This window comes from Colossoma macropomum, unplaced genomic scaffold, assembly GCF_904425465.1.
Source record: "Colossoma macropomum unplaced genomic scaffold, Colossoma_macropomum, whole genome shotgun sequence".
Lineage (NCBI taxonomy): Eukaryota > Metazoa > Chordata > Actinopteri > Characiformes > Serrasalmidae > Colossoma > Colossoma macropomum.
In genome coordinates this window covers 15546033-15571866 of record NW_023494787.1, presented here as the reverse complement: position 1 = coordinate 15571866, position 25834 = coordinate 15546033, and the positions used below count along the sequence as shown (strand labels likewise).

The 25834-nt window shown below is 40.7% G+C and overlaps 1 protein-coding gene across 1 annotated transcript in view; it reads right to left on the bottom strand.

Annotated features, from left to right (window-relative positions):
- thsd7aa (thrombospondin, type I, domain containing 7Aa) overlaps positions 1-25834 on the bottom strand; it is a 168932-nt gene that overhangs the window by 96806 nt on the left and 46292 nt on the right. Inside the window, exon 2 of the mRNA XM_036566242.1 lies at positions 2603-3680. Coding sequence (XP_036422135.1) covers positions 2603-3680 — 1078 coding nt within the window. The remainder of the gene's footprint in view (positions 1-2602; positions 3681-25834) is intronic.

Below are 25834 nucleotides of genomic sequence, written 5' to 3'. Positions count from 1 at the left end.
GTTCAATGTTTTTTTGACCCAAAATCCTGCAAAGCGACTCTTTTTAATTCACTGCTGTATATGTGTTTGTGTGTGTGGTAAAGATTGCTAGCAGTAGTTAGCTCTGTGTGTCTGAGAGGAAGGTTGTAATGAGAATGGAAGGGAGTAAAGAGGACTCAGTGCACTGCTGAACCAAATCGAACCCATGAAAGCTGGTGGAGGCGTCTCTCTGTGGTTCAGCACAGACATTAGTTCAGCTCTAAGCTTCTAGATTTCAAAATTTAAAGTTTTTGTGAAGGTCAGTTTTTTAGTTTCTAAACTTCCAGTTAGTCCTACATTTGTGTTTAAAATGTAAACTATGGGGTATTTGATGAAAGGTTTTGCCTTTACATATTTGCCATGTTTTGTCATTGTTTGACATTGAAAAACTGAAAAAAATTGGTAGTGCAGAGTGAAACTTATCGATCCTGTGCCCCACTTGGGAACTCCAACCATTCCACCATCCACTAATCCCCTCATATAGGCAAAAGTTTGAAACCATAACATTTGGACCTCTTCAAATCTGCAAATAACAACCTGGATGACTATGCAGATGCTGTCACCTCTTTCATAAGCTTCTGTGAGGAGACCTAAACACCATCAAAGATCTACATGCACAATAATAACAAAACCTGGCTATCCAATGAGCTCGGGAAACTACCCACAGCCAAGGAAAAGAGTGGTGACCATGATGCATCCAAAAGAGCAAGGCACGCACTCAACAAAGCAGTCAAAGCTGGCAAACACAAATACAGTGAAAAATGGAGCAGCAATTCTCCTTAAATGACTGTTCTTACATCTGGAAAGGAATCCAAATCATAGCAGCAGACCCTCTGTTCCCATACCAGCTCAACAACCTTTGCTCAAGATTTGAAATACAAAGGATATCCCCACCCCAGTCTAGCTTAAGTGTGTCTGCTACACACTGTCTGCAGCCTCTTCAAACCTCATCCCCCCTTGTTCTCAGCCCCACAAAACCTACAACCCCCTCCTCACTACTTCCCACTACTATCACTGAACAGCAGGTCAGCCGTGTTCTCAGGAAACAGAATTAGAAAAGCTGCTGGCCCTGATGGTGCCTCCCCTACAATGCTCAGGCACCGTTGTGAACAGCTTTCTCTCATCCTTGCTGATCTCTTTAATTAGTACCTGACCCAGTCTATTGTACCCGCTTGTTTAAGATCTCTGCCATCATATCAGTTCTTAAAAAGCAGAAGATCTCCTGCCTTGAATGACTACAAACTAGTTGCTCTAACCTCTGTAGTCATGATTTGTTTTGAGAGACTTTTACTTCAGGACCTCAAAGTCATGACTGATGCCCTCCAGGACTCTGTAGTTGCATATAGAGCTAACAGGCCTGTAGATGATGCCATTAATTTGGCATATACCTGGACATCCCTAACACTTGTGCCCAAGTGCTGTTTGTCAACTTTAGCTCCACTTTAAACTCCATCATTCCTGACCTTCTACTAGATAAACTGCAGCAGCTCAATGTCCCCACAGCTGTCAGCTACATGATCCACAACTGCTTGTCCAACAGGATCTCAAATGGGACAGACACAGCATGGCAGTTACGAAGAAGGCCCAGCAGCTCTTGTACTTCCTGTGACAGCTCAAGACATTTGGGCTGCTTTAAGCACTGCTGGTCCAGTTCAACACTGCCATTATAAAATCCATCATCACATCTTCCATCACCATTTGGTTTGGCTCTGCATCTTTGCATACGAAGCGTGAGCTGCAGCAAACTGTGCAATGTGCAAAGAAAATAATCAGCTGTTGGCTGTCCACCCTCGAAGATCTTTACTTGTCTAGGATGAGGAAGGGCGAGGAAAATCATGGCTGACCCCTGACACCCGCTCACTCTCTCTTTCAGCGGTTTCAAGCAGAGACCAAGAATGAGAACCCTAAAGACTGAGACCAACTGTCACTTCCACAGATTCATTCCCCAGGCCATTATCCTCCTAAATAAGGAGAGTTCTAACATCTTTTTGCTTTAATAGCCATAATTCTTCTGAATAAGAACCTTTTCCACTTTACACTACTCAGTACACATTTGCACTTTGATTTATCGCAATATACATATTCAATAAATATGTTTACATTTCTATTAGCTGCTCAATTTTAGCTATACATACTGTTTATATGTACTTCAGTACTTGCTTGTAACTATACTTAACTCCCATTGCACATCCTTTAAATGACTTGCAAAGTATTTACTTGTACTGTCTGTTTGTGTATAAACAGTTGTGGTTTTTTTTTGTTTTTTACTGGATATCTTTTTGTTGACATCTGCACCAAAAGATCTGGTACTTGGCAAATAAAGATTCTAATTCTGATTATTATTGATTTTCTTCATCATTTCATACTATTGATGTGTTTGTTCAAAAAAGTAGTTCAAATTTTGGCAAAAGGTTAAAGAGCTCTCCACTGAGTGCTTCCTCAGGGGAACCAGAAGTGGTTATCCTATGTTATTACTCAAAAAAACCTGTGAAGAGTGTAGCTGCTGTGCTTTAGCATTGTGCAGTGGTGGGCAAAGACATGAGTAGTGGGTTTGTGAGTAGAGACACGAATCAGTAAGACTAACCTGAGTTCCTCTGTGGTCCCACTTCGGTGCACACACGTCACCTCCCTTGTCTGGTAGCCCACCTGCAAGTCCCAGAACTTCCCACCCTGCCGGTTCTGCCGGTTCCTTGTACGTTTCTTCTTGATAAGTTCTCGAGTCTCTGGATCCTTGACCCTGCCTCGGTCCCTCATCCTCTCCCTCACCCGCTCGCCTTTAGCTTCCTTATTCTCTTTGTTCTTGCGCCGCTTTGCCTGCCGCTCCTGTCTCGTCAGACGGTCTGGTCGGTCTGGACGATTTTGCCTGTCTGGACGATTTGGCCTGTCTGGACGTTTCGGTCTGTCTGGGCGGTTTGGTCTGTCTGGACGTTTTGGTCTATCTGGACGATCTGGCCTGTCTGGACGTTTGCGTCTACCTGGACGATTTGGTCTGTCTGGAGAACTAGGTGGGTCAGGCTCTGCTTGCCTGGCCTGGCGTGAAGGGGTCGTGGTAGTGGTACAAGGCCCCCAGGAGCCAACCCTGAGGCTGTACATGCTCTCTGGACCAGGACAGTTACCTGGCTGACAGGTGCGGAACTCGGTCAGGTTAGGGCAGGCAGAGCCCCCAAATAGCGGTGGTGCCAGGATGAACCTCACACGGTTCTGCAAGCCCATTCCACATGTCTTGGAGCAAGCAGTCCAGGGAGAAAATTCAGACACTACACAGTCCCGCGGACACGGAATGAGGCAGGCCTGCTCCAGCCGTGGCTTGGGCTCAAAGTATTCGCAGATGGCATCCTCAGCAGGCGCTCCATCGGCCTTCTGGACACAGCCCACCTCACGGGTCTGGAGGCCCTCCTCACCCCGTGTGCACACGGCCGGCCGCGGCACCCCAGGGTTCCGCAGCGAGACGGGCACACACTGGTTCCATGCACCTAGCTGCCAGTCGTACAGCTCTTTGTGCCAGTCGCAGACACGGAAGCAGCTCTGCTGGTTGTCGGGCCGCTCACTCTGCGGGCAGTTGGTGTGGAGTGTGGTCCAGCCCTCAGAATGAGCACACCATACTGCTCGGCTCTGACTGCCCCCTGGACCACACTCACTGCCCATACACCTGCCCCAGGGCCCTGTGAGAAAGAGAGAGAGAAGAAGAACGATTTTTAGACAATTTTCAGTGTATCACCAACTATTTTTTATAAAAATCATTTGAACTTGGCCTCAAGGTCACTGAAATGAAAAACAATCTTGTTTAACCATTTAAAACAATGGTGCAGGCAAAAATCTAACTCCCCTCTTACAACAAATGTGGTAAAATAAAAATGAACAAGAGTACAGACAAAACTCAGGCTTCAAGATGGATACTGCTGCTACTTTTTTAACTACACAACACACTTTTGTCTATGTTTCTACCTACAATCTTTCTTGTGTGATTTCTGTCACATAATACAGTGACAGAAATCACACAAGAAAGATTACCTAAAGTAGCATTCTGCTCTAGAAACTAAGTTTAATGTTAGTTGTTGGGTTATGCAGCATTCTGTAGTGCAGCATGTTTTTGTTCATCAGTGTTCTCTCACTACAATACCCAGCATGCAAAGAGCAAAAACATCATTGCACCACTGGGAATCTCTGTCAACTAATCCTGACTACTAGCCTAGCCTCTGATCTATAGGCTAATAAGTACAACCAAGCTAGCATTAACGCAACTCCTCAGAAGTCAAAGAAAGTCATGAACAATACAATGATTCTATCACTATTCAGCACAAAATGAATAGCAGATAAAAATCTTTAACCTTTCAGACAGAGAAAAGAAGCCAAACTGATGTAAGATGTAGCCGCCTTGTTAACTTTAGCTTTTAACATGTCCTCCCAATCTGATGAGTCACTTCTGTCATTTGAGTAATCTGCTCTCCCCACTGTAATGATGATTTGAAGGCAGTTACTACGGTTATATTATGGCTGCAATAAGATGTTCAGCATGCTAGCACTAACATTACCCATCAGGCTTCCTTCACTAGCAAAAGAAAAAAAAAATCTAAACAGCCTGCCCCCAAAAAGCGGTTGTAGTTTTTCAAAAGTTCCTTCCACCTTTAAGATACATCATCAGAAGCCACAATAACAGCAGAGGAGCGTGAGCTGCTTTACCTGTTCCATCAGAATGAAAAAGGTGATGATGTATTATATATAAGTTTATGTGAGCAAATAATTTTTGCAAGAGACTCATCCAGCTGCTCGTCTTCTACGACATCTGACAAGAAGAAAGCATGATGGTGGTGCAAGACAGTTTGACCACGCTTGGCTCTCATTATTGTGGCCCTTGCTGTAACACTCAGAATGCAGCTTGCACTTGCATTGCATTACATATTACACTCTGACACATTTTAGAACGCATCATGTCTGCGTAGTTCAAAGCACCTCTGCTCGCGTACTTGTGTAAAGTATGTTTCTGGCCTAAGGGATTAAAGCTACTGTGATGTCTTCAACAAATTACACACAAAGAAAGTGCTTCCTTTCTCCCTGATGAAATGAATGTTCTTGAATAGACAAATATCTATCCTGACACACGCTTAGGTTACATTCACACAGCAGGTAAAAGCTGTCCAAATCTGATTTTCTCACCAAATCCGATTTTTTTGTTTGCCTGTTCACAGTATCTTTTAAAACGTGACCTGTATGCGACACCAACGAACGCCAGTCACTCCCAGAGCTTTCAGTCTCATCTTCACTAGTATCACAGGATGAATCTTCATTGACTGACAGCTGGGCTTATTACCCAGAATGTGTTCGAGCTCGCCATAAATACGTTACGGTCTCTTCTTTTATTCGTGTCCTCAGATTCTTTAAACTTTGCTTTCAGACTTTTAACTGTTCTTTCACACTGCATTTTTGTTCTCTTGCGGCTGTGTTCGGCCTTTTCTTTCAAAATCTCTTTAAACACTGAAGGTTTTGGCTAAGACTTTTCTAATTTTTATAATTACCCCAATTACCCCAAATGTTTATTAGGTCTCAGCAGTGCAAAATTATGACAAATGTTGAGTTCAGTTGACATAAAAGTCGCATGAATTCTGATCTGGCTGTTCAGAGTCGCGTTGCCACATATCGGATATGTATCGGATTTCAGTACCACATATGAAAACAAATCGGAATTGAAAATGTCAGATTTAATGTGTTTTTTGCTGTTCACACTGCCTCACAGACACACATCTGTGTCACATATGAAGAAATAGCCTTAGTTCCAATAACCTGACTGAAATCCCACCCTTCATTTAGAGAGTCTAATTAATGCTCCTAGTATGCATGCACTTAAGGCATTAAATCCAAAACATTAAACCAAACACATGAAATACCATCGAACCAAATGATCACTTCCTGAATCGATATTCCTGTATCCTCAGGAATGCTATAAAGCTCTCAGGGGAGGGATGTATACCAGGAATGACTAGCTGGTTGCCAGTGGTGATGGATTGGGCTGGAATGAGCTGCATAAGCAGAAGAAACTGAGCCTGCGATGTGTGCTCTAGGGAAGTGGGTGAGTGTACTTTGAAAAAAGCCCTCTCTGCTCGCTCTCTCTCTCTCTCTTTCAATTCACTTTCCCTCTTACTGCCTGAAAAGGAACCAGAGGGTCAAAAACTGCAGTAAATGGGAGCTGATGGTGCTATGCTATGCCTTCTGAACGCACCCATCAGCTTTCGGATTCCTTCTTTGAAAGCACTGTCAGAGCTCTGAAGCAAAAACATGGGAGTGTTCTGTTAGTACTGACAATTTTGACTTTTTCACTGTCTATTGGCAATTTCTTTGCTCAGTTTTACAGCCATTGCTGCCTGAAGTCTGAACATGAGCGATTCTCTTTGATGTCTTTGCCTGATGCGAATGCCTGAGTGCTGGTTGTAAAGTATTTTCCTGAAAAGCTGCTCAGCATTGTCGGATGTCCTCTCTGACACAGCCGTGCGAGAATGCTAACTCAGTGCTCTTGTAGCTACAGCACAAAGTGCCCGGGCTGGAGAGTGATTTAGCAGGGGCAGGGAGGACAGAAGCCGCTTGAAGCCCTGCTTTATGGCCCCACTCGATAAAGACGAGGCAGGGCAATGAAAATGTCAACGGAAGAAGCAGCGGGCAGAATTAGCCTACAGCTGAAGCTGCAGCGGCCTGGTCGATAAAGATCAATACCAACCACAAGAAACTGGCCCAGATGCAAGAGTCATCCACACTCAGCCATACCCAGGTTTTTTCACTGGGAGACAGAGGGGGGAAAAAAAAACAAGCAAATGTGAATCGCGCCGCAAAAACAGATTGCTATGTCAGCTATGATACACTGACCTTTTTCACAACAAAAGCTTCAATGCATTCAGGTGCTTTTTTTCCTCCCTATCAGACAGAGCAGACATAACCTGCTGACTAAAGCAATCTCGCGGCCGGTAATTTCTATCTCGTTCCCTAAGCACTTTGTCACATGGTTAGCTAAGGTAAACACAGGCTTCTCCTGAGAAATTAAGATTGATTTGATTCTTGAGGGCAGAAAAGGAGAGCGAGAGAGAGAGAGAGAGAGAGAGAGAGAGATGAGAAACTCACTCATCTTTCATGCGAGTAAACACTCTTGGCGAGGCGGGGTTTATCATCTTAACCAGTGCTCCATCATGGGAGCGGCGTGATGTGTTTAGAGCTGTAACACATTAGCCCTCCCCCGGGAGAGCCGCAGCCTCTTCTCTAAAGAGCTCTAGGCCCGCCGCAGGTGTTCGGGGTAATTTACGAGCGTGTCACAGGGTGACGTGGTTATCCACAGGCCACAGGACGCCAGGGAGGAGCGCACTATAATAGGATGCAGAATTGGGCAGCACACCCACCATCCTTTGCCAAGGGTTGCCAAAGGAGCACAGAGAAGAGAGAGAGAATGGGTAAAAGGGCTAGGGGATTTGGGTTGACACATTCATTGCTTCTTCCCTGTGGTGCCAAGGCTGGTTTATTAAAAATAGATAAAAAAGAGCATATAAATGAATGGGAAATGGGAAATGGCTGGTCGGGAAAGAAATTGGAAGAGGGCTTTGTGTAACGAGTTTAATGAAACAGCCAATCAAAACATCAAGCATACACCAGGTGATGTCAAACAACATCATTTCTAGTGATTGGCAGGGCTGCCGTGATTCCAGAAATGTTAGTCGCCTCAGATTATGATGGGATTCATATGGAGTCAATTTATCAAGGTGATTCCAAATACACACATTTTCTAAACTGCTTATCCTTCTGGGTTTGCAGGGTGGTGCTGGAGCCTATCACAGCGGTCACTGGGCGGAAGGCAGGATACACCCCGGACAGGCTGCCACCCCATCACAGGGCAGACACACCTAGGGGCAATTTAGCGTGTCCAATTGGCCTGACTGCATGTCTTTGGACTGTGGGAGGAAACCCGAGTACCTGGAGGGAACCCATGTAGACACGAGGAGAACATGCAAACTCCACACAGAAAGGACCCTGGTCACGCGGCCGGGGAATTGAACCCAGACCCTTCCTGCTGTGAGGCGATAGCGCTACCCACTGCAATACTCTCATTCCAAAAACTAAGACATAGAGAAGGCCATCTGGCAAAATTTTAAAAAAGTATTTTAAAACTATATTAATTATTAACTATTCAAATTATAATAAACTATGTTACTTATCATGGACCTTAGCAAGGAAGTTGTAAGGCAAGTTTACTTATAAGGTACATTTCATACGCAAACGCAATTCAATGTGTTTTACATAAATAAAATCAAAAGGAACATCAACAGAAAAAAAAGTTTGAGTGAAAAACAATACAAATAAAAGTAAATAAACAATAGCTTGAAATGATTAAAACTGATCATTCAAACAATGTCATAAAAGCAAAATAAAAACATAAAAAGTAAAATTAAAGACAGAGGTCCTAAGTGTTACTGTAATTAGCTTATTTAAGGTAAAGTATTTAGTTGTATTTGATTCTCCTCTGTCAGCTCCTTTGGGTGAGTAGATGTTACAGCGCTGACGATGTTGTTTGTAACCCGATTTAAATTTAACTTTGTATTACACTTTGTTTAAAGTTGTGGAAGGCAAATTTGAAGGTAACTGTGTGCAACTGAATCCAAAGCTTTGGGGTTGACTCTCCATTCCTGCCTGGAATCAAGCTGAAAGGTTGGCAAACTGAAATTTTCAATCTGGAAAAAACTGAGCCTTGTGACATTTAACATACAGCATTGCTTTATTGCTGGAAACCAGTTAATTTAAGTATCTAGCTAGAGGACATGGCACAAGCATTAGTGAATGGATTATAGACCTTGTTTTTTTTTCTGTGGGAAAATTTAATTTTCAATAGTTAAAATAGTTTTCAATCTATTGTGACATTAAGAACTAAAATATTGATATTGCTATAGGTACTCTAACAATCCTGCTCCCTTGAACTGACGTAGTGTGAAGGTAACTATTGGAAACTATTATAACAACACCAGCTACTCAAATGTTATGCTATTACTGCTAAACTAGCTTAACCACCACATTTGACAAAGCTTTTATTGTGGTGAGCTTGCTAGTTTTATGATGTCAGGTCCATGTGCAGCAGTGTTAGCTTACATGTAGCAACATTCATATTTCAACTCCTTGTAATTCAGAGGATCCAGTGACATTCAGAGGGAAAAATCTACACTGAATAAAACATTTTGGGTTTGGAACAATTTAGCTTACCACATAAAGCGATAGCAGTGGTGTTTGAAAACACCATTCATTTTCCCATAGGGAAAAACAGCTTAGACCCAGAGTTCCTAATATAGGCATGATGCCAACTACAAAATGTTCACAACTTCAGAGGTCTGTTCTTACTTTCACCACCTACTGCTTACCATTCACATGCCTATATCAGCCCTCCACACACATACACAGCCTGCTTACACATGCACAGCAAATTCCCATGTTGAATTAACACCCACAGCGTTCATTTCCAAACACATCTCTGAAAACCCACCAGCAAGCCACACAAAACTGCAAATGTGCAAAACTTTCAAAAGGCTGTCTATAGTATTTCACAGAAACCTGAGCACTTATAACTAACACATTACACTGTGAACTGTTACGATTTTGCTCCTCTCTCCTGTATTAGCAGTGAATCAATTACACTGTCCATACTGTTTATTCCCTGTAATCAGCCAGGGCACTTCAAAGGCCTGTGTGAATCGATAAAGGGAGAGAGGTTATCATTTGAGGATAGTATGGGGTTTTTGCAGTGGGGGGGTCTGTGAAACAGCCTATAACTAATTTGTCTTATTCGGAGATAAAAGTCTCTAGTCTGCTTAGTAGCTATCAGAATCCTGGCCCCTGCTGCTGACCGCCACATGGAGGTGGACAAGCAAGCAGGAGGATGGGGCAATGGAGAGGTGGGAGTTGGTGGGGGAGGAGGGTGGAGGGCAGCAGATTTCCTGTGGCTTATCGTCACTGTTGCTTGCCAGGAAAAAAAATGAGATCTGTGCGAAATCATTTCCAAAGCAGTAATGAGATTTCTCCTCTGCATCCTCTCTTCTCCGTCCATGCGCTCTCCCGCCGTGCCAGGCTGAAGCTGGCATTTACCGGGGAAAATGGAAAGCAGTGTGAAATGCGCTCCCTGCCAGCTCCGCTGGATGCAGAGGCTTTGGACCGGTGGAGGCGTGGTGGACACTCGCTCTGTGTTCAGACGCCCTACACTCCCACATGATGAACGGCAGACTAAGAAAAGGCCAGTGCTTCACCACCGACTACTGGTAAGATTTGGACTGTAGCTAAGCCAAAAATGCTGTTACGTTAAAGAGGCTATGTTCTACATTTTTCTTGCCTACTTATAACATTTGTGTTACACAGTTTTGTGTACCAAAAACACTACTAAACACTTCTGTTTTCATAGTAGATCAACCTCCTTTATTAAAAACAGAATAGAAAATTCGTTTTTTTTTTCCATATGATCCTTAAATTTGCATGATGCTTCCTATGTTCTCTGCAGTCTTACCACATCTTGTCATAAGCCTTCTCTATTGCTAGCAGAGATTCAATGATATCCAATAATGTAGGTGGTAGATATACATATCCATAGTCAATCTGCCTATATCTATTACCATTGAGAGAATCACCTCTTTCACATGTTTAGTCCCCATAAGTCTATTCCTCCAATACATAGACCTGGCTTGTAACTCACCCACTCACATTTAGCAGCCTGATGATTCTCCACAAGGGGGAGCATTAGGACTCAATAAACTTTAGTGTGCATCATTGAAAAGGAGGAAACCACCCTCACACCAGCAGGATCTCACAAAAGCCCAGATGTTTTCAGTCACAAATTGCAGTTTATTAAGTGAAAGCCAACTTTTAAAAAACATATGTGAGAACATATCAAATAAGAAAAATATATATTTATAATAGTGAAATTTAAGTAACATCAATCAAATCAGAGTAAAACAATAAAATTGCGAAGACAAAATAAAAGAATAAATGACAAATCAAACAGGGATAAAAATAAGAAAAACATAGAAAATAAAATAAATAAAAGAATGGAAACAGTAACTAAGCATGAACTAAAAAGTTGATAATATAATAAATAAAATAATAACTTACAAAAAACTAACTTGCATAACTTACGTATAAGAATGCAGGGCACATATTATATTGCTGCCGTTGCACAATGATAACTTTTTATTGATTTGGGAATCGGGGGTGCTTATTGAAGTGTACAGCAGTAATTTCATGTTCCCTTGTTTGCCAAACTGTATCTAAGCTCTGCATCTCACTGTATCTGCATCCATCCTCATCATACTGTGTCTCCATGTCTTAGTTGGACTGCAGGCAAAGAGAAAGTAAGATTCTGGCCATGCCCAAGCAGATAAGCCCACCTGATGGGAAGTGGCATCCAGACTGACGGCGCACAGCTCATAGCACCATCATGCCACCCACATGGCAAGATGTGGACTTGGCTGGCATTCCCAAATATCTCCAACTCATGTACGGCCAACGTGGCCAAACACTAATGCCCCTAATCATCTCACACAGCTCTGTCACACTTCTCTGTGGTGAATGGACACCTTTCTCTGCCAGCAGACTCCCTACAGTCAGTCACTGCCTGGTAAACAGTCAGCTGCTACAACCTGCTTTCCACAGAATGCTTCATATTCTCTTCTGATTCTCATGGTCAAGAGCAGGAAGAAGGTCCAAAAAATGTTATGTGTATGGTTATCTACGATTTGTGTTGGTTTCACAGCGGGACACTGGGGAGCCCTTTCCATGTGGTAGAACATTGGCTTTGCATCAATCCTTTGAGTAGCTGCAGCAGAGACAGCATAGGGCAGAGATTAGAATGAAGCTCTTCAGACAGAAGACCATTGCTTCTTATCAGCTCTACCAAAATGTATCATTGCTCATCTCATCTCAGTTCTCTCTCTATTTTCATCCCAAACGTCCACATGAGAAGGCAACCTTCAACAGACCACAGGAACCCATGCGCTTGGCTTCCATTCTCAAGAATATACGCCATGCAATGAGGTCAATGCACAATGCTTTCTGCCTCATACGAGGTGACCCGTGCAGGACTCCATCTTCCTCTCTCTGATCTTCAGCCATGGAGATCAAACAGCTAAAGGTTAATGACAGAGCTTTTTGTCTGGAGCTCACTGTATCCAGGCTATATGCTAGCTCCCAATGAAAATGACTCTCCTGCTGAGATCAAAAATAAATGCCATCTCCGAGAATCCTCTCATTTCTGATTCCTTTACTTTTGAGTAGATTTATTAGGGCATATCCGAAAAGAATAAGGCTGAGGAATGGATAAAGTGCAAGCAGTACAGAAGTAAGAAAAAGCCTAAACACAAATAAAATAAGTCAAAATAGACAACAAGAATGCAAAGGAAATATTAAATCTACATCAAGTAAAAATATCTGAAACGTACGAGGGACCTCACAATGAGGAATCTGAACAAAGGATGCTAAATATATGAAGCAAACAAAACACAGGTAGTAACAATAATGTGTAGGATGAGTCAGAGAGGAAACCCAGGACAAGGACGAGGACTATAGCTACAGTACCATGACAACTGAACAACTGTGCTCTACCCACAATAATGCTTTTTCATACCATCTGTTGCAAAGGATAAATGGATATATATCACATTGACAAAACATATAAATTCAGAGGTAATTATTTATTTCAAATAAGATGTATTTTATATGCATGTGACCGGGTACATTTTGTTAGCATGGTGGCAAATTTGCTGTCATTTCCAACCTGTATAGTTTAGATAAGCCACAACGGCAAAGCCCAGCTCAGCATTTTGAACTGCAAAGTCAGTGGTATATATCACCTCTAAAAAAGGTTGATATAATTTCTTGTAAGCTTGAATGGGATTTTTGTCAATATCCTGTAAGGCTTGTATAAACATCATATAAACACGGTGTGATATGGAACATATGGAAAATCATGTAAACATGGTATGATATAACTTTGTACCCTGCATTTAAAACAAATGGGTCACTAAAAAGTAATTAAACTTAGTTTGGCTTTTTAATGTAAAAGTTAATAAAGTAGAAATCAAAACATCTGATAATCCAAAAAAGGTAAAATGGTTAATATATGTTTTTTTTTGCTGAAGGGGCTCAATTGCTTCAAAGGAATTATGCATTTGTGGGCGGATCATAGATGGGTCAACTGGACCGGGAAGGCAAAAGGTTAAGGACGAAGCACCTTTGTCCCATATACAAAGGCAAAGAAGAGAGAGGTCTGAGTGCACTGTTTTATCTGGAGAATGTGTACAACAGTCATCCAAGTGCAGAAGAAGCATGCTACCAGAAGCTTAAAATGACATTCTTACATCTTTTATAAGAGCAGGAGTTTCATCCTTTTTGCAGGAGGGCATTACATGCCTCATTTAGGATGTCACACAACATCAAATAAAGACGTTACACCCTTGCAGGCATTCCTTTCAGTATCATCTACTGCACATCAGTGACAGATGCAGCACTAACTGGGGTCAAATTTCTTGTATGCAGGATTTAAGATACTAGAAGCTGCAAAGTGTAGTTTACAGATATAACACAAGTATGTAAGATTCAGCCAGATACGGCACGTTTATGACAATAAAGCTTACTTTTCTAGCATTTGAGCTTAACTGTTAGAACAATTATTAAACATGCTACTAGGTGTCCCAGCATAGGCAGAATGCATGATAAATTTTAGTATGTTGCATATTTTTGTAATTACTTATGGGTAGCATAGGGCAGAAAGTTCATTCAGCATGGTGATCCAGACCCAGCCTAATTTTAACCGTGGGAAAATTTTCGGAATGAATGAAAATGTGCAATGGAAGGGGGGTAATAGAAGCTTTATCAAAATGGGCGAGTGAAGCATGCTTGTAGCATTGTGGTTAATTCTGATCAGAATTTTTCAGAATAATTACTATGATGCTTTGGGAACAGCTAGGCACATGAAAACCCTCTTTAAAAGTTTCTCTGAAATTCTCCTCATAACGTTATAACAGAAGGAATAAAGCATTTGTAATTTTCAAGCATTTCTGCTGGTCCAAATATCATGAAATTTTCATGCAGCTGGCATTTTCAAATGGCATTTACTAAAAAATAAAAACTTTTATGAGGTTTCTTATGACAGTGATAATATTCTCCTACCAAACACTTCACTTAGGCTTTAGAAAGTAAAGAAAGATCGTTCTACATGGCAATAAAACTAGCTAAAAGGAAAGCAGCTGTTCTTTCAGTAAGAGCAAAAGTTCATATAAAAGACTGCCTAAAAATACATAAGTAATAAAATCAACCAAGAGCAGATTTTCACACTTCAGCTGATCTTTAGATCCCAAAAGCTGCTGTACATTCACACTCACACAAACACACACCTACTCGCATGCAGCACCCATGCCAGGGCACAGCAGAGCGCGCATCAGCGTATGAGTCAGAGAGCCAACGAGAGCGTGCTTCAACAAAGCCAATCCCCTCCAGTACACGAGCACATTCTCTCCGATATCAACAAACAGGCTGCGCTACATTGCCAACATCTATAAATCATTGGTGAAGGGAAGTCAAGGGGGGGAGCATAACAATAGTTGAAGAGGATGTGTGTCTGTAGTAGTAGTAGTAGCAGTGGTGGTGGTGGTGGAAAGCTTTTACACTTTCCCTTCTGAACAGTGGAAACATCTGCTTGAAGTGCGTTCACATTGCATGGAAAACACAGGTCACGATAGGTTCACAGCAGGAAATATTGTGAATCCCATCTGACACACAGATTTCCAGAGACATTATGCACCAGTATGTGTGTATGTGCACTTATGCGAGCATATGCATTAATCACAGCGAAAGTGTATGTCTAAAATGTGTGACCACCTGCCTGGCCTGTCAGGTTTCAGCACAGCATGAAGATCCAGCCTTAGAAAAGTTGGTCTTTTGTTTTCTTAAACTTTGGTTTCTCTCTTCGTTCAGGAATCACATTCAAGTAGAAATGTGGCAGCATGATTTTATATTCAAGTTGGGCACAGTGGTCCTCAAACAGAACCTCAGGGCTCGCAAGACAGTGGCCATTTTGGCTCAGTTTCCAACCTCTAACATATAGGGGGATAAAGCAAAAATGTGGACCATCTTGGAGGGCCTGAGGACCACTTTGAGAACCACTGATTTTTTAATTAACAAAAAATTCTAAAGAGAAATACATCACAGAATTTATTTATTTATGCTCCGACCACAAATGCAAGCTTACAAAACTCCCATACGACCTAATGAAACATTGTAACTCAAAAACATATATATTATTAAAAATAGACTGTGTAACATTTGTTAGGTTTCTCTACAAAATGTTGAGTTTCCAGCTTAAAATGCTACAATACAGAGCAGCACTATGTTGTTGCACTGAATTAAAGTAAGCACAGGGGTCCCAAGTGTCACGATAATCTACATGTTGGCACTATTACTGGGAGATCACAAGTTCAATCTCCGGCAATACCACAGCCATCTGTGGAAGCAAATTTTGTCCAAATGTCACTGTAATCTGACACACTTCTCATATCAAACCCAAAAATAATGGCAGAAAAGCTGTGCCATAGAGGTACATGCATCTGAATGGTGAGTCAAAGTGTGCAAGGGCACATTAAAAAGAGTTTTCGAAATGGGACCCAAGACAGCATAATTGGCCCCGCTCTCTCTGGGTGGGTAGGATGGCCCTCCCATCACTCAGCGCAATATTAGGCAATGCGGGTGTCTTGTTAGTTGATGGAACAGAATTAGCAGTTAGTGCTCTCCTTCAAGCGTGTTGAGCTGTACAGCGATGTTGTGTTAGCAGCAGTTTGAAAAGATGTGTTGACTTCATGTGTTTTAGAGGATGCATTTGCCAGCCTCCAGGGTGGTTACCTGGTGTGCCGCTCTGCAACCTAGGCAACCTAGCTAGGTGAGTGGAATTGGCAATGACCAATTTAGGAGAAAAGTGTATAATAAATTTATAAAAAAAACACAGGCACAGCGACAGATTTGCTTGATTACACTTTTAAAAAAACACACTCAGTCTTAACAGTATGACCTGCCACACATATGCAAAATGAATCATTTGAATAGTGTATTCCAAATTGAGCTGTTTTTAAAAAAACTGAGTCGTGCGCTGCAGTTTCTCATTAAGTTAAGTGGGATTCTTGCCAACGTTCTGTAAAGCTTTTCCAACCTTGCATCAGTTGCTGTGAGCAGAGCCTGGATAGGTCAGTTCTGATTACACAAATGCACACGCATACAACAAAATCTGAGAGTGAGAAAACATGAACACAGAAAACACACATGTATTTTTAATATTTAAGTCTTGCAGAGCTGCATGCTAAGCCAGATATGTGGGAGATTTACTTTTTTTGAACGGAGATTAATTACAAGTTCCCACCCACACACTCACCAACCCACACACGTATACAAACTGCATATATACAAAGTAAAAGACACATCTAAACACCCAGCCAACGTGGCCATCCTCACAGTAAGTTATGCAGACACATGCTACACTGAACAGAAATCATTTTCTACTTTTGTGCAGCACTGAGGCCCATGTTAGATCAGAGTCCATTAGATCACTTCACACAAAGTCATTTGAACAAATATGTACAGAAAGAACACAGATGAACTCAGACACAGAGCAGAGCAGAGCCTGTGTTTTCAGTGTTTCTCTGGAGATCTTTGTTTTAAAAAGAAATGCCTTCCAATGCCTTCAGAACTCTGAGTCAGTTTCTCAGTTAGACAGCCAAAAAAGAGAGAGAGCAGAGAGAACGGAGAGAATGGACAGAGAGCGAGAGAATCTATCTATTCCTTCTTCCTATCTATCTATCTATCTATCTATCTATCTATCTATCTATCTATCTATCTATCTATCTAACTATCTATCTATCTATCTATCTATCTATCTATCTATCTATCTATCTATCTATCTATTCCTCCTTCCTTTCCTCTCTATCTATCTATCTATCTATCTATCTATCTATCTAACTATCTATCTATCTATCTATCTATCTATCTATCTATCTATCTATCTATCTATCTATCTATCTATTCCTTCTTCCTTCCCTCCCTCCCTATCTATCTATCTATCTATCTATCTATCTATCTAACTATCTATCTATCTATCTATCTATCTATTCCTCCTTCCTTTCCTCCCTATCTATCTATCTATCTATCTATCTATCTATCTATCTATCTATCATCTATCTATCTATTCCTCCTTCCTTCCCTCCCTATCTATCTATCTTTCTATCTATCTATCTATCTATCTATCTATCTATCTATATCTATCTATCTATCTATTCCTCCTTCCTTTCCTCCCTATCTATCTATCTATCTATCTATCTATCTATCTATCTATCTATCTATCTATCTATCTATTCCTCCTTCCTTCCCTCCCTATCTATCTATCTTTCTATCTATCTATCTATCTATCTATCTGTTCCTCCTTCCTCTCCTCCCCATCTATCTATCTATCTATCTAAGATAAAGATCAAGGGATGTTTGGATGGGTGGGTGGTGGATGGATGGATGGATGGATGGATGGATGGATAGATAGATAGATAGATAGATAGATAGATAGATAGATAGGGTGGAGGTCTGTGCTGTAGTGCCAGTAGGATGCTGCCAACATTGCTGCTATTGTTGATGAAAGACAACACTGCACTGTACACAAACAAAAAAGCATCGCCCAAATCTGGAGGGGTGTGACGCCGCACACTGTGACAGTTTGAGCCCAACGCACACAAAGAGCGCAGTGTTTAGCCCTAGCTTCCTGAAAACACACACACACACCAAATCCTTTGTCCTTTATCCGTTCTACTCTAAATTCAGAAATGCGTCTCTGTCCAGAACCGAAGCTGCTGAGCTGCTCCCTGCACAGACCACCGCTGCTGAGTCTCCACTAATTCTGACACACAGCAAAATAAATCAAATCTAAACACTGACACCATTAATGCTATAGTCACAGACTAATTAGATGGGTGAGGGGGAGACAAAAAAAGCACCGGTGTGGCTCCAAGGTGAAAACACTCCAAACACACAATCACACACAAAGGTTTGATGCTCTGCCAAGGTTATTCCTGCTGATGTGTTTGAGCTGCTGTGCTGATTGCATGCAAGAGCTTCACCGACAATTCAATTAAGCAACACCTCTGTGTTATTTGTTTATCTTTCATTTTACAAGGAATTCCCCATTGTGAAAGCTTGTTTTCAAAAGGGAACCTGAATGGAGATTGGAGGCCCCTGCAGAATGCAGTTTAACTGCACAACCAGAGTTCATTCTATGGTGAATTTTACACCCTTGTTCACACTGTTTTACAGATATAGCTGCAACAAGCTTACTGACAATGTTGTAAGAAAACCTCTTATCTTCTATCTATCAAAACATAGAAGAAGGGAAATAACTAAACATATGTTAACATAACCAATTGACTTAAAGATTTACTTTTGGCCATTTCTATTGGTCCATTTGTCACAAAATCCTGTTGTATTGATTTTCTTTTTTCTCTGTTTTATTCTTTATTTAGGGCTTTATGTTAAATGCCCATCTACATAGGTGTCGGGAAACCTCAGGGCCTTCGACACTTTCAGAGAAGGCCTACTAATTTCTGTGAAATAAAAATATATCAGTTTGTCATTTTTTTTTTTTTCAATTTAAACTGCAAGCATTGTAGTGATTATGCAGGATTTCCTTCCTCTGTGGTATCTAGGCAGACACAGCCAAGCAACCTTTCCTATGGATAAGGACTAAAGCTGGACTAAAGGCCTTACATGTTAGATTGACACCAACATTATTATAAAATGTCAGGGTAATTAATCATTAAAAAAATATGTTGTGATTTACAATGAATGGGAACAATTTTGTGAGAAAAAGCATCCTAGCAATCTAGAATGGCCAAAAAATGTTCATTTGAATTGCCAATAGTTAACATATTACAAGCAACCCCATAGGGGTGCTAGCAGAAAATAAAATTATCATAGAAGCATTTTTTTTCCTTGTTTCTGACCAAGTTTTGACATTAATGGTCTGTACTGTAGCTCAAGCTCTAATAGTCACAGTCTGTCACTCTTCTCTAATAACCCAATATCAGCTAAAACAAGCAGGACTAAGCTCTCTCACTGAATGTTTACAGCTTGCCACAGTAGTAAATGGAGCTCTTAATTAGTAGCTATGAAAAGGTATTCTTCATATACAGTTAGCAAAATGCTCTGTAGTCTGCAAACTACTTCTTTCCCCTGTTTTGACATTTATGTCCCGAACTAAAGGCCTAGCACTAAGTCATGGTCCATCGCTACAAATTAGCCCATAGATACTCACGCTATGATATATGCTTTGTAATTTTCTCATGTATCTTTTTCTATTAAACAGCCAATACATAAAATAGAATTACATTTTCTCATGATGTAAGGGGAAAGCTGCTCAAATGGTGAAAAGAAGATGAAATTGGAGTTCTTCTGACAGTGATGAAATGATTCCTTTATTACTATTAAAGCAATGGATTGTAGGTCAGTCATAAATGGATGGACAGTGGACAGTAGTAGGCAGAGAAGTCCTGACAGTGGGTGGACATTGTGGTCAACAACGCAGCACTCACTGAGACTTATCTGAACAGACTCGTCTGTGAGATATGTCATGCTCGGGGGAAGAAAAACTAACACAGACATAAAGAACAGAGAGAGAGAGAGAGAGAGGAGAGAGAGAGAGAGAGAGAGAGAGAAATAGGGGAAAGAGAGTGAGAGGGACACAGAAGTGAAAGGGAGAGAAAGAGAGAGAGAGACAGAGAGTGAAAGGGGTGAGAGAGTGAGAGAAAGAGACCGAGAGAAAGAATGAGAGGGAGAGAAGCTGCAGGCTTGATGCTTGGCAGCAGAGCACTGAGCCTGTAGAGGCTGCACGCACAGCGGGTTTACAGGCTCCACGCTGCTGCTCTGATTAACATCATGTTCACATCACTTCAGCATATGCTGTGATCTACTGTGACCAGTGTCTTTTCACCACCGCTCCTTTCCACAAACGGCCTGCTATTCATTTCCCTCTCCGCATCGCAGAAGCAGAATCAAAGCAAGAGTATCAAAAAGACAAATTAAATTTAATCACAGCATTGAACTGTAAAATTATTTAACCACTTCAACTGCAGGTTTATTCATTTATTGATCTTGAGAGAAATGATTCTAACTGCTATAAATGATTCCATGAATGAAACAATAATGCAACTTATGAATACTGAAAAAGTGACACATTGCTTTTACTTGATTGACATGACTGAAATTTCATTTGCACATGAATAAAATATATTACATCAACAGAATAATTGCCTAAAGCAAGTAAGCTGGAAGTGTCTTCGTGTAATAAATTATACAATTCTTGTCAAAAAACTAGAAAGGAACCTTCAGGGTCTTCTAGGTCTTCAAAGACGTAATGATGTCCAACAATATTTTATTTAATAGAACCATCATGCTTGTTGTGTTTGGGGGAGGGTCATTTCAGCCGACCATTTTCAGAGTTTCCTTATGGTGGATTAGGTTGCTAAGTCCAGCAAAAATCTCCATCCCAATGTTTACTTTAAACTGCCCACCAGAAACTGAAACTATTATTTTGTTCCACGACTGCATTTTTCACATTGGCCCAGTTTGGCGGGAAATCTCTGGCAACCCTGATGGCAGGTGCATGCCCTGTACCAAACAGCATAGCAAAAAGCCAAAGTATGTGATTCTACATAAGCATCTCTTCCATAGCTGTGCGTGCTCTGCCCTAATCATACATCGTTTGTTTGAGATGAAGAGCTCCCATAGTGTGTAAATCTCACATATGGTTAAAATGAAAATATCAGTAATACACATTTTAAGTCCTTCCAAGTGGGGGGGTGGGGGGGGGTGATCATTTTACAAGGGGGATGGTTTTTGTCTTTTTTTTCCTTTGACAAGGGAATGGCATCTCCTTGCATCCCCTCTCAAATCGTTCCCTAAGTAATAGTCTTATTTTGTTGTTTGTTTTGGTTGAAAACAAAGGGTTAGAATCTTGAAATGCACAATGGAAAACTGTTCAGTTAGAATCTATTTTCTCTACAGTATATAGGTAAATACAGCCAAGCAAGCTCTCCCACTGGTTAGGACTTTAGGAGCTGAATAAAAGGCCTTACACATTGGATTAACTACCAAGAGACAGCAGAATCAACCAAATATGTTTTGATTTCCAATGGCTAGAACCAATTTTGAGAGAAACCCGTCACTCTAAGCCTTCTGGAATCCTAGATACATCACTGACTGTGATTACAAGCTAAGCAGGTTTCAAATAAAATAGTTGGAATTTTCTATAAGCTTTAAAAGTCTGCTTAATTTAGAAAGGCCAAAACGTTCACATGCATTAGCGCTATCTTAGCACTATAATGCTATTAGAAAATCCATGAGGGCACAAGCAGAAATTAGCATTACTGAAGAGGTGGGTTTTCTTCTTGTTTTGACATGAAGGATTCAAACTGAGGGCCTAGATCTAATAGTCATGGTTCACTACTGCCAAAATTAAGTAAAGTGGAAGACAAAATTGTGCATAGTTTATCAGTGGGAAAAGTATGTGCATGTTTGAATCAATGCATCACTTTTTTCAGTGTAATGTAGGCGTTTAGGGGGTTAAATCTAGCACAAATAAAAGAAAATGAAGCATTTGATTTTTCGGTAACACTTTGCTATAGGGTGCTGTTCATAAGGCAACATGACACCACATAAGGTTGTCATGACAACTAACATAACCCTACATAACTGTTTATAAATGCTTGTTCCAATTATCTTTATTCGCTATAAAGGTTACATTTACCAATTTTGATCAAAGTCAAAGATCAAAGTAGCCTTTATGACAGATGAAGCCTGTTATAATAAGCATTTATAAACAATTACGTAGGGTGATGTCAGTTGTAATGACAATCTTATGTAAGTGTCATGTATCCTTATGAAGCCTTATTAAGTGTTACCAATTTTTCTACACTTTTATTTCTGCTTATGGTTGTAATGACTGTTTACTAATAATGCTATTGTGCATGGATTGACATTAAACCATTACAAACAAACAGGCATATTGTTTATATGTTTTAGGTACTCATCTGACCGTCTACGTCTATTTAGAGAGGAGACATAATCCACTGCGCCTGGGACTTGTACTGATAGAGCAGTGCAGCAGAGTCAGGATGTGGAGGAGATAGCTGCCTGGCCCAGTCAGGATGAGACATAACAGGTTCAAACCCACCAGCCAAATCCGTCAAAAGCCCCCTGCTGTAGCTGAGCCTCAGAAATCTTCCCAGACTGGCACACCTTCAACTCTTTAGGTTGCACCCCTCAGCGCAGAAGTTAAGGCTGCTCAGTGTTGAAGTCAAATCTAGAGCAGGGTTGTTCACTGCATTGGTCTGCTTTTTTAAAACAATAAGGCTTAAATTGGACATGAAGCATTGACTTTTAAACTCATCTGCTGATGTTTGAACATCATGTAGATGCACTGGTGAGACAAAAAGAAATCCAAGGAGACAGTAAATTATAAAGGTCTAATACTAAGGAGAATACAACTTCATTTTCTCCTGAGGGGATTCTAAAGGTTCAGCACAGAGCAGACAAGGATAATGACTAAAGAGCTAGTCTGACAAGATAAGTGTTCTGGACATTTCAGTGAAGTTAGATGTCATGCTGAATAAAATATCTCTGTATTAATTATATACAGTACTGTGCAAAAGTCAGACACTATACTTCATTTATTTCATTTTCACTCAAAATGGCTATTAAGTACAAATTATTCCATTTTTAGGAGATGTTTCTAAACAGATTAGATACAATAGAACAATCTAAAAAGGCAAAATAAACAGAAAGTCAGAGGAAAATAAGTGGAAAAACAGAAAGAGAGAAAACTGCAATTAAAATTATTAAAAGATATAGACAAAATTGGACTCCATGCAAGACCTAGTAGACCACGAAAACTGTTCCCATTAGATGAACAGCACTTAAAGCTTCAATCTTTGGGAGAGAGGAGTAATTCAAGCTCCACTGTTGCTTCAGACCTGAAAAAAAATCCACAGATGTTTCTGTCCATCCTTCCACTGTAAGAAGACAACTCAATGCTATGGGTCTGAAAGGATGTGTCGAAGCCTTACTGAGAAAAGGAAAAAAAGACGCAAATGAAACAACAAAATAAAGAAGCTGCTGGTGTTCTCAGAACAAGGGACTGACCACCTCAGAGTCCAGATAACAACACCGTGCAATGTATTTGGATTACTTGGATTGTGAGAAGCAAAGATAGCAACCAGCTCATAACCAAGACTCTTAAGTCTCCCAAAAAGAATGGAACCTTTTTGTTTTATTACAAATTTTGATGTTTGGCAATGCACGCTTGATGTAGGCCAATACTTATTAGGTTCATTTGGGCTACAAATAATACAAATCAATGCCTCACTGAGTGCCTCCATAATCAAGGCCAGAGTACACTGACCAAAAACATTTTATGTCTACAGTTATCCTAAGAATGTCCAGAAAAAGTATGGCTGCCCAGCCCTGTTTCTGGTGACAAACCACCATATTAAGAGAGGCATCTCAACATTAGAGCCATGAGTGTTTGATCTGAAATCTTCAGGAACAGGACTGGTCACCGCTGAACTAGAGTGGAGAGAGAACACTACAGGGTCTTTCAGCAATCAAACACAGGCAGAGCCCCAACCAGGCCTGCTTCTCTCCCACAGGATATGACCTGGGATTATTCGTGCCACTCATTTTTATAGTAGTTAAAAACTTACATAGTCTTTACAAACACAAGAATTTGTAGCTCATAAAAAGTTACTGGCACGATGGATTCGGATGGAACTAATCTGACATACTCATACGCAATAGTTACATTATATAATACATAATTACGTAATTTAATTATAGCCATTGCTTCAACTGTTTTTCCCCTTTTCTGTCTGTTATATTTTATACTAACGTCAAAATCTTATCCTCTATTCGTTTTGCTCTTGTGTTATTGTTTGCTATCAGGTGTCGACCAGACGGTTTTCCCTTTCTGAGTCTTAGTTCCTCTCAATGTTTCTTTCTCTTGCTCTTTTTTTTCCTTCGAGTTTTTCCTTGCAACATTGGCGACGGTCATGGGGGCTTGGACCCTGGATTTTTCTGTAAAGCTGCTTTGCGACAACACCTGTTATAAAAAGTGCAACATAAATAAACTTCGACTTGACTTGACTTGATTACTGCAGCATGAAAAAAACAATCCTTCCCGAGGAGTACAAAAGATGAGAACACTGATGATGATGATGACGATGACGATGATGATGATGATGATGATGATGAAAATTATAGTGATGTCATCATGTGTCATATTATAAGCTAAGTGGTAAAACAAATTGAATCAATAGCATCAAAATCTATCACAGCTGAGCGGCTGGCAAGCAGTTGTGCCCAGAACAGTTCACAAGTGAGCAATCCACAAAGACAGATACAGACAAAGCTGTGTACAGAAAGGGCAGGAAGAGAGCGAGAGGGGGAAGTGGGATCTGATTGGAGAGGAGGGCTGCCAGTAGATGATGGTTTGAACAGATTGGGGAGGATTTAGGGAAATGAGGGAAGTGGAATGGTTAAACAGTGTGCTAAGCAACAGCACATGTTTGGATCTCCACATGATCTGCTGAGTGTAGCCAGCAAGTGGCAGGGAGCCATTATGTAGACTCAGAGAGCCAAGCAAAACAGACATGAGCCTGACTAAAGCAACACAGCCACAGGCAGAAAATCAGTAGTGGAAAAACGAATTTATGAAATTACTGAAATTATTAAAACAGAAATGTTAACGATCATAAACACATTCTACAGATCAGAGATTAGACACTTCTTGAAGAAAAAAAAATGTGGGTTTTCTTTTACATATAAATAATTTTGCATAACATTTAAAAGCAAGACCCCCCTGTCAGAGGGGTGTGAGAACACACTGAATGGCCTATATATCATGGAAAACCTAATTTTTCTCACTTTTCTTGGAAATAAAAAGGTTTGCTGTAATATGTAAACACTGTTCATTTGAAACCATTTGAATATAATTTACTCCACAGGCCATACAGTTCATATGTAGAAACTAAAAAAAAACAGCAGACAATCAGAGTAGAGGTCATTTACATATACATATGACAGGAAACCTGTCAGAAATTTAAATTAGAATATTGTTATTACAGATGCAGATTTTTTTTAAAGACTTAGACATTTTCTATGATGTCCTTGTGTTGTGGTCAAAATAAGTTGTGCCTTATCAGGAGCTTTATCATGAAGAGTGTTGCAGTGTCGGCTGGGTTTCTGTAACACCTGTGTTCTCATTGATGTGTACACAGTCATGTTATTGTATTGTAGCTTTGAAATAGATAGGATGATGACTATACCACTGTTAGCAACAGGCTGTAGCCCAATGTGAAGACATTGTGGGGCATGCAAATATATAAAATATATCCCAAACCCTTCCAACTACCGCTCCTCACTTTTTCATTTTATTTTCTTTGCTCTCCTGCGTACGACAAAGTTGTTCTGGTGCCGGAGCTGGTAACACGACAACACCCTGCCCAGCTGCTTCCTCATACAGTGAAGTGTGTAGAAACGTCATCTCAGTCATTATAACACCATCTGCAGTACAGCAGCAGTTCTGACTGTTGGCTGAAATCGAACAGCCCACTTGTGCTAGATTTTTCAAACTCATCACACATAAGACATAAGCTATGAGACAGCAGGTGAGCTCTGCATCTGCTGTTAGTGGCAGTGATTCAGAGCACATATACGTTGGGTTTATCGATTTAGGAGGATGTGCAGT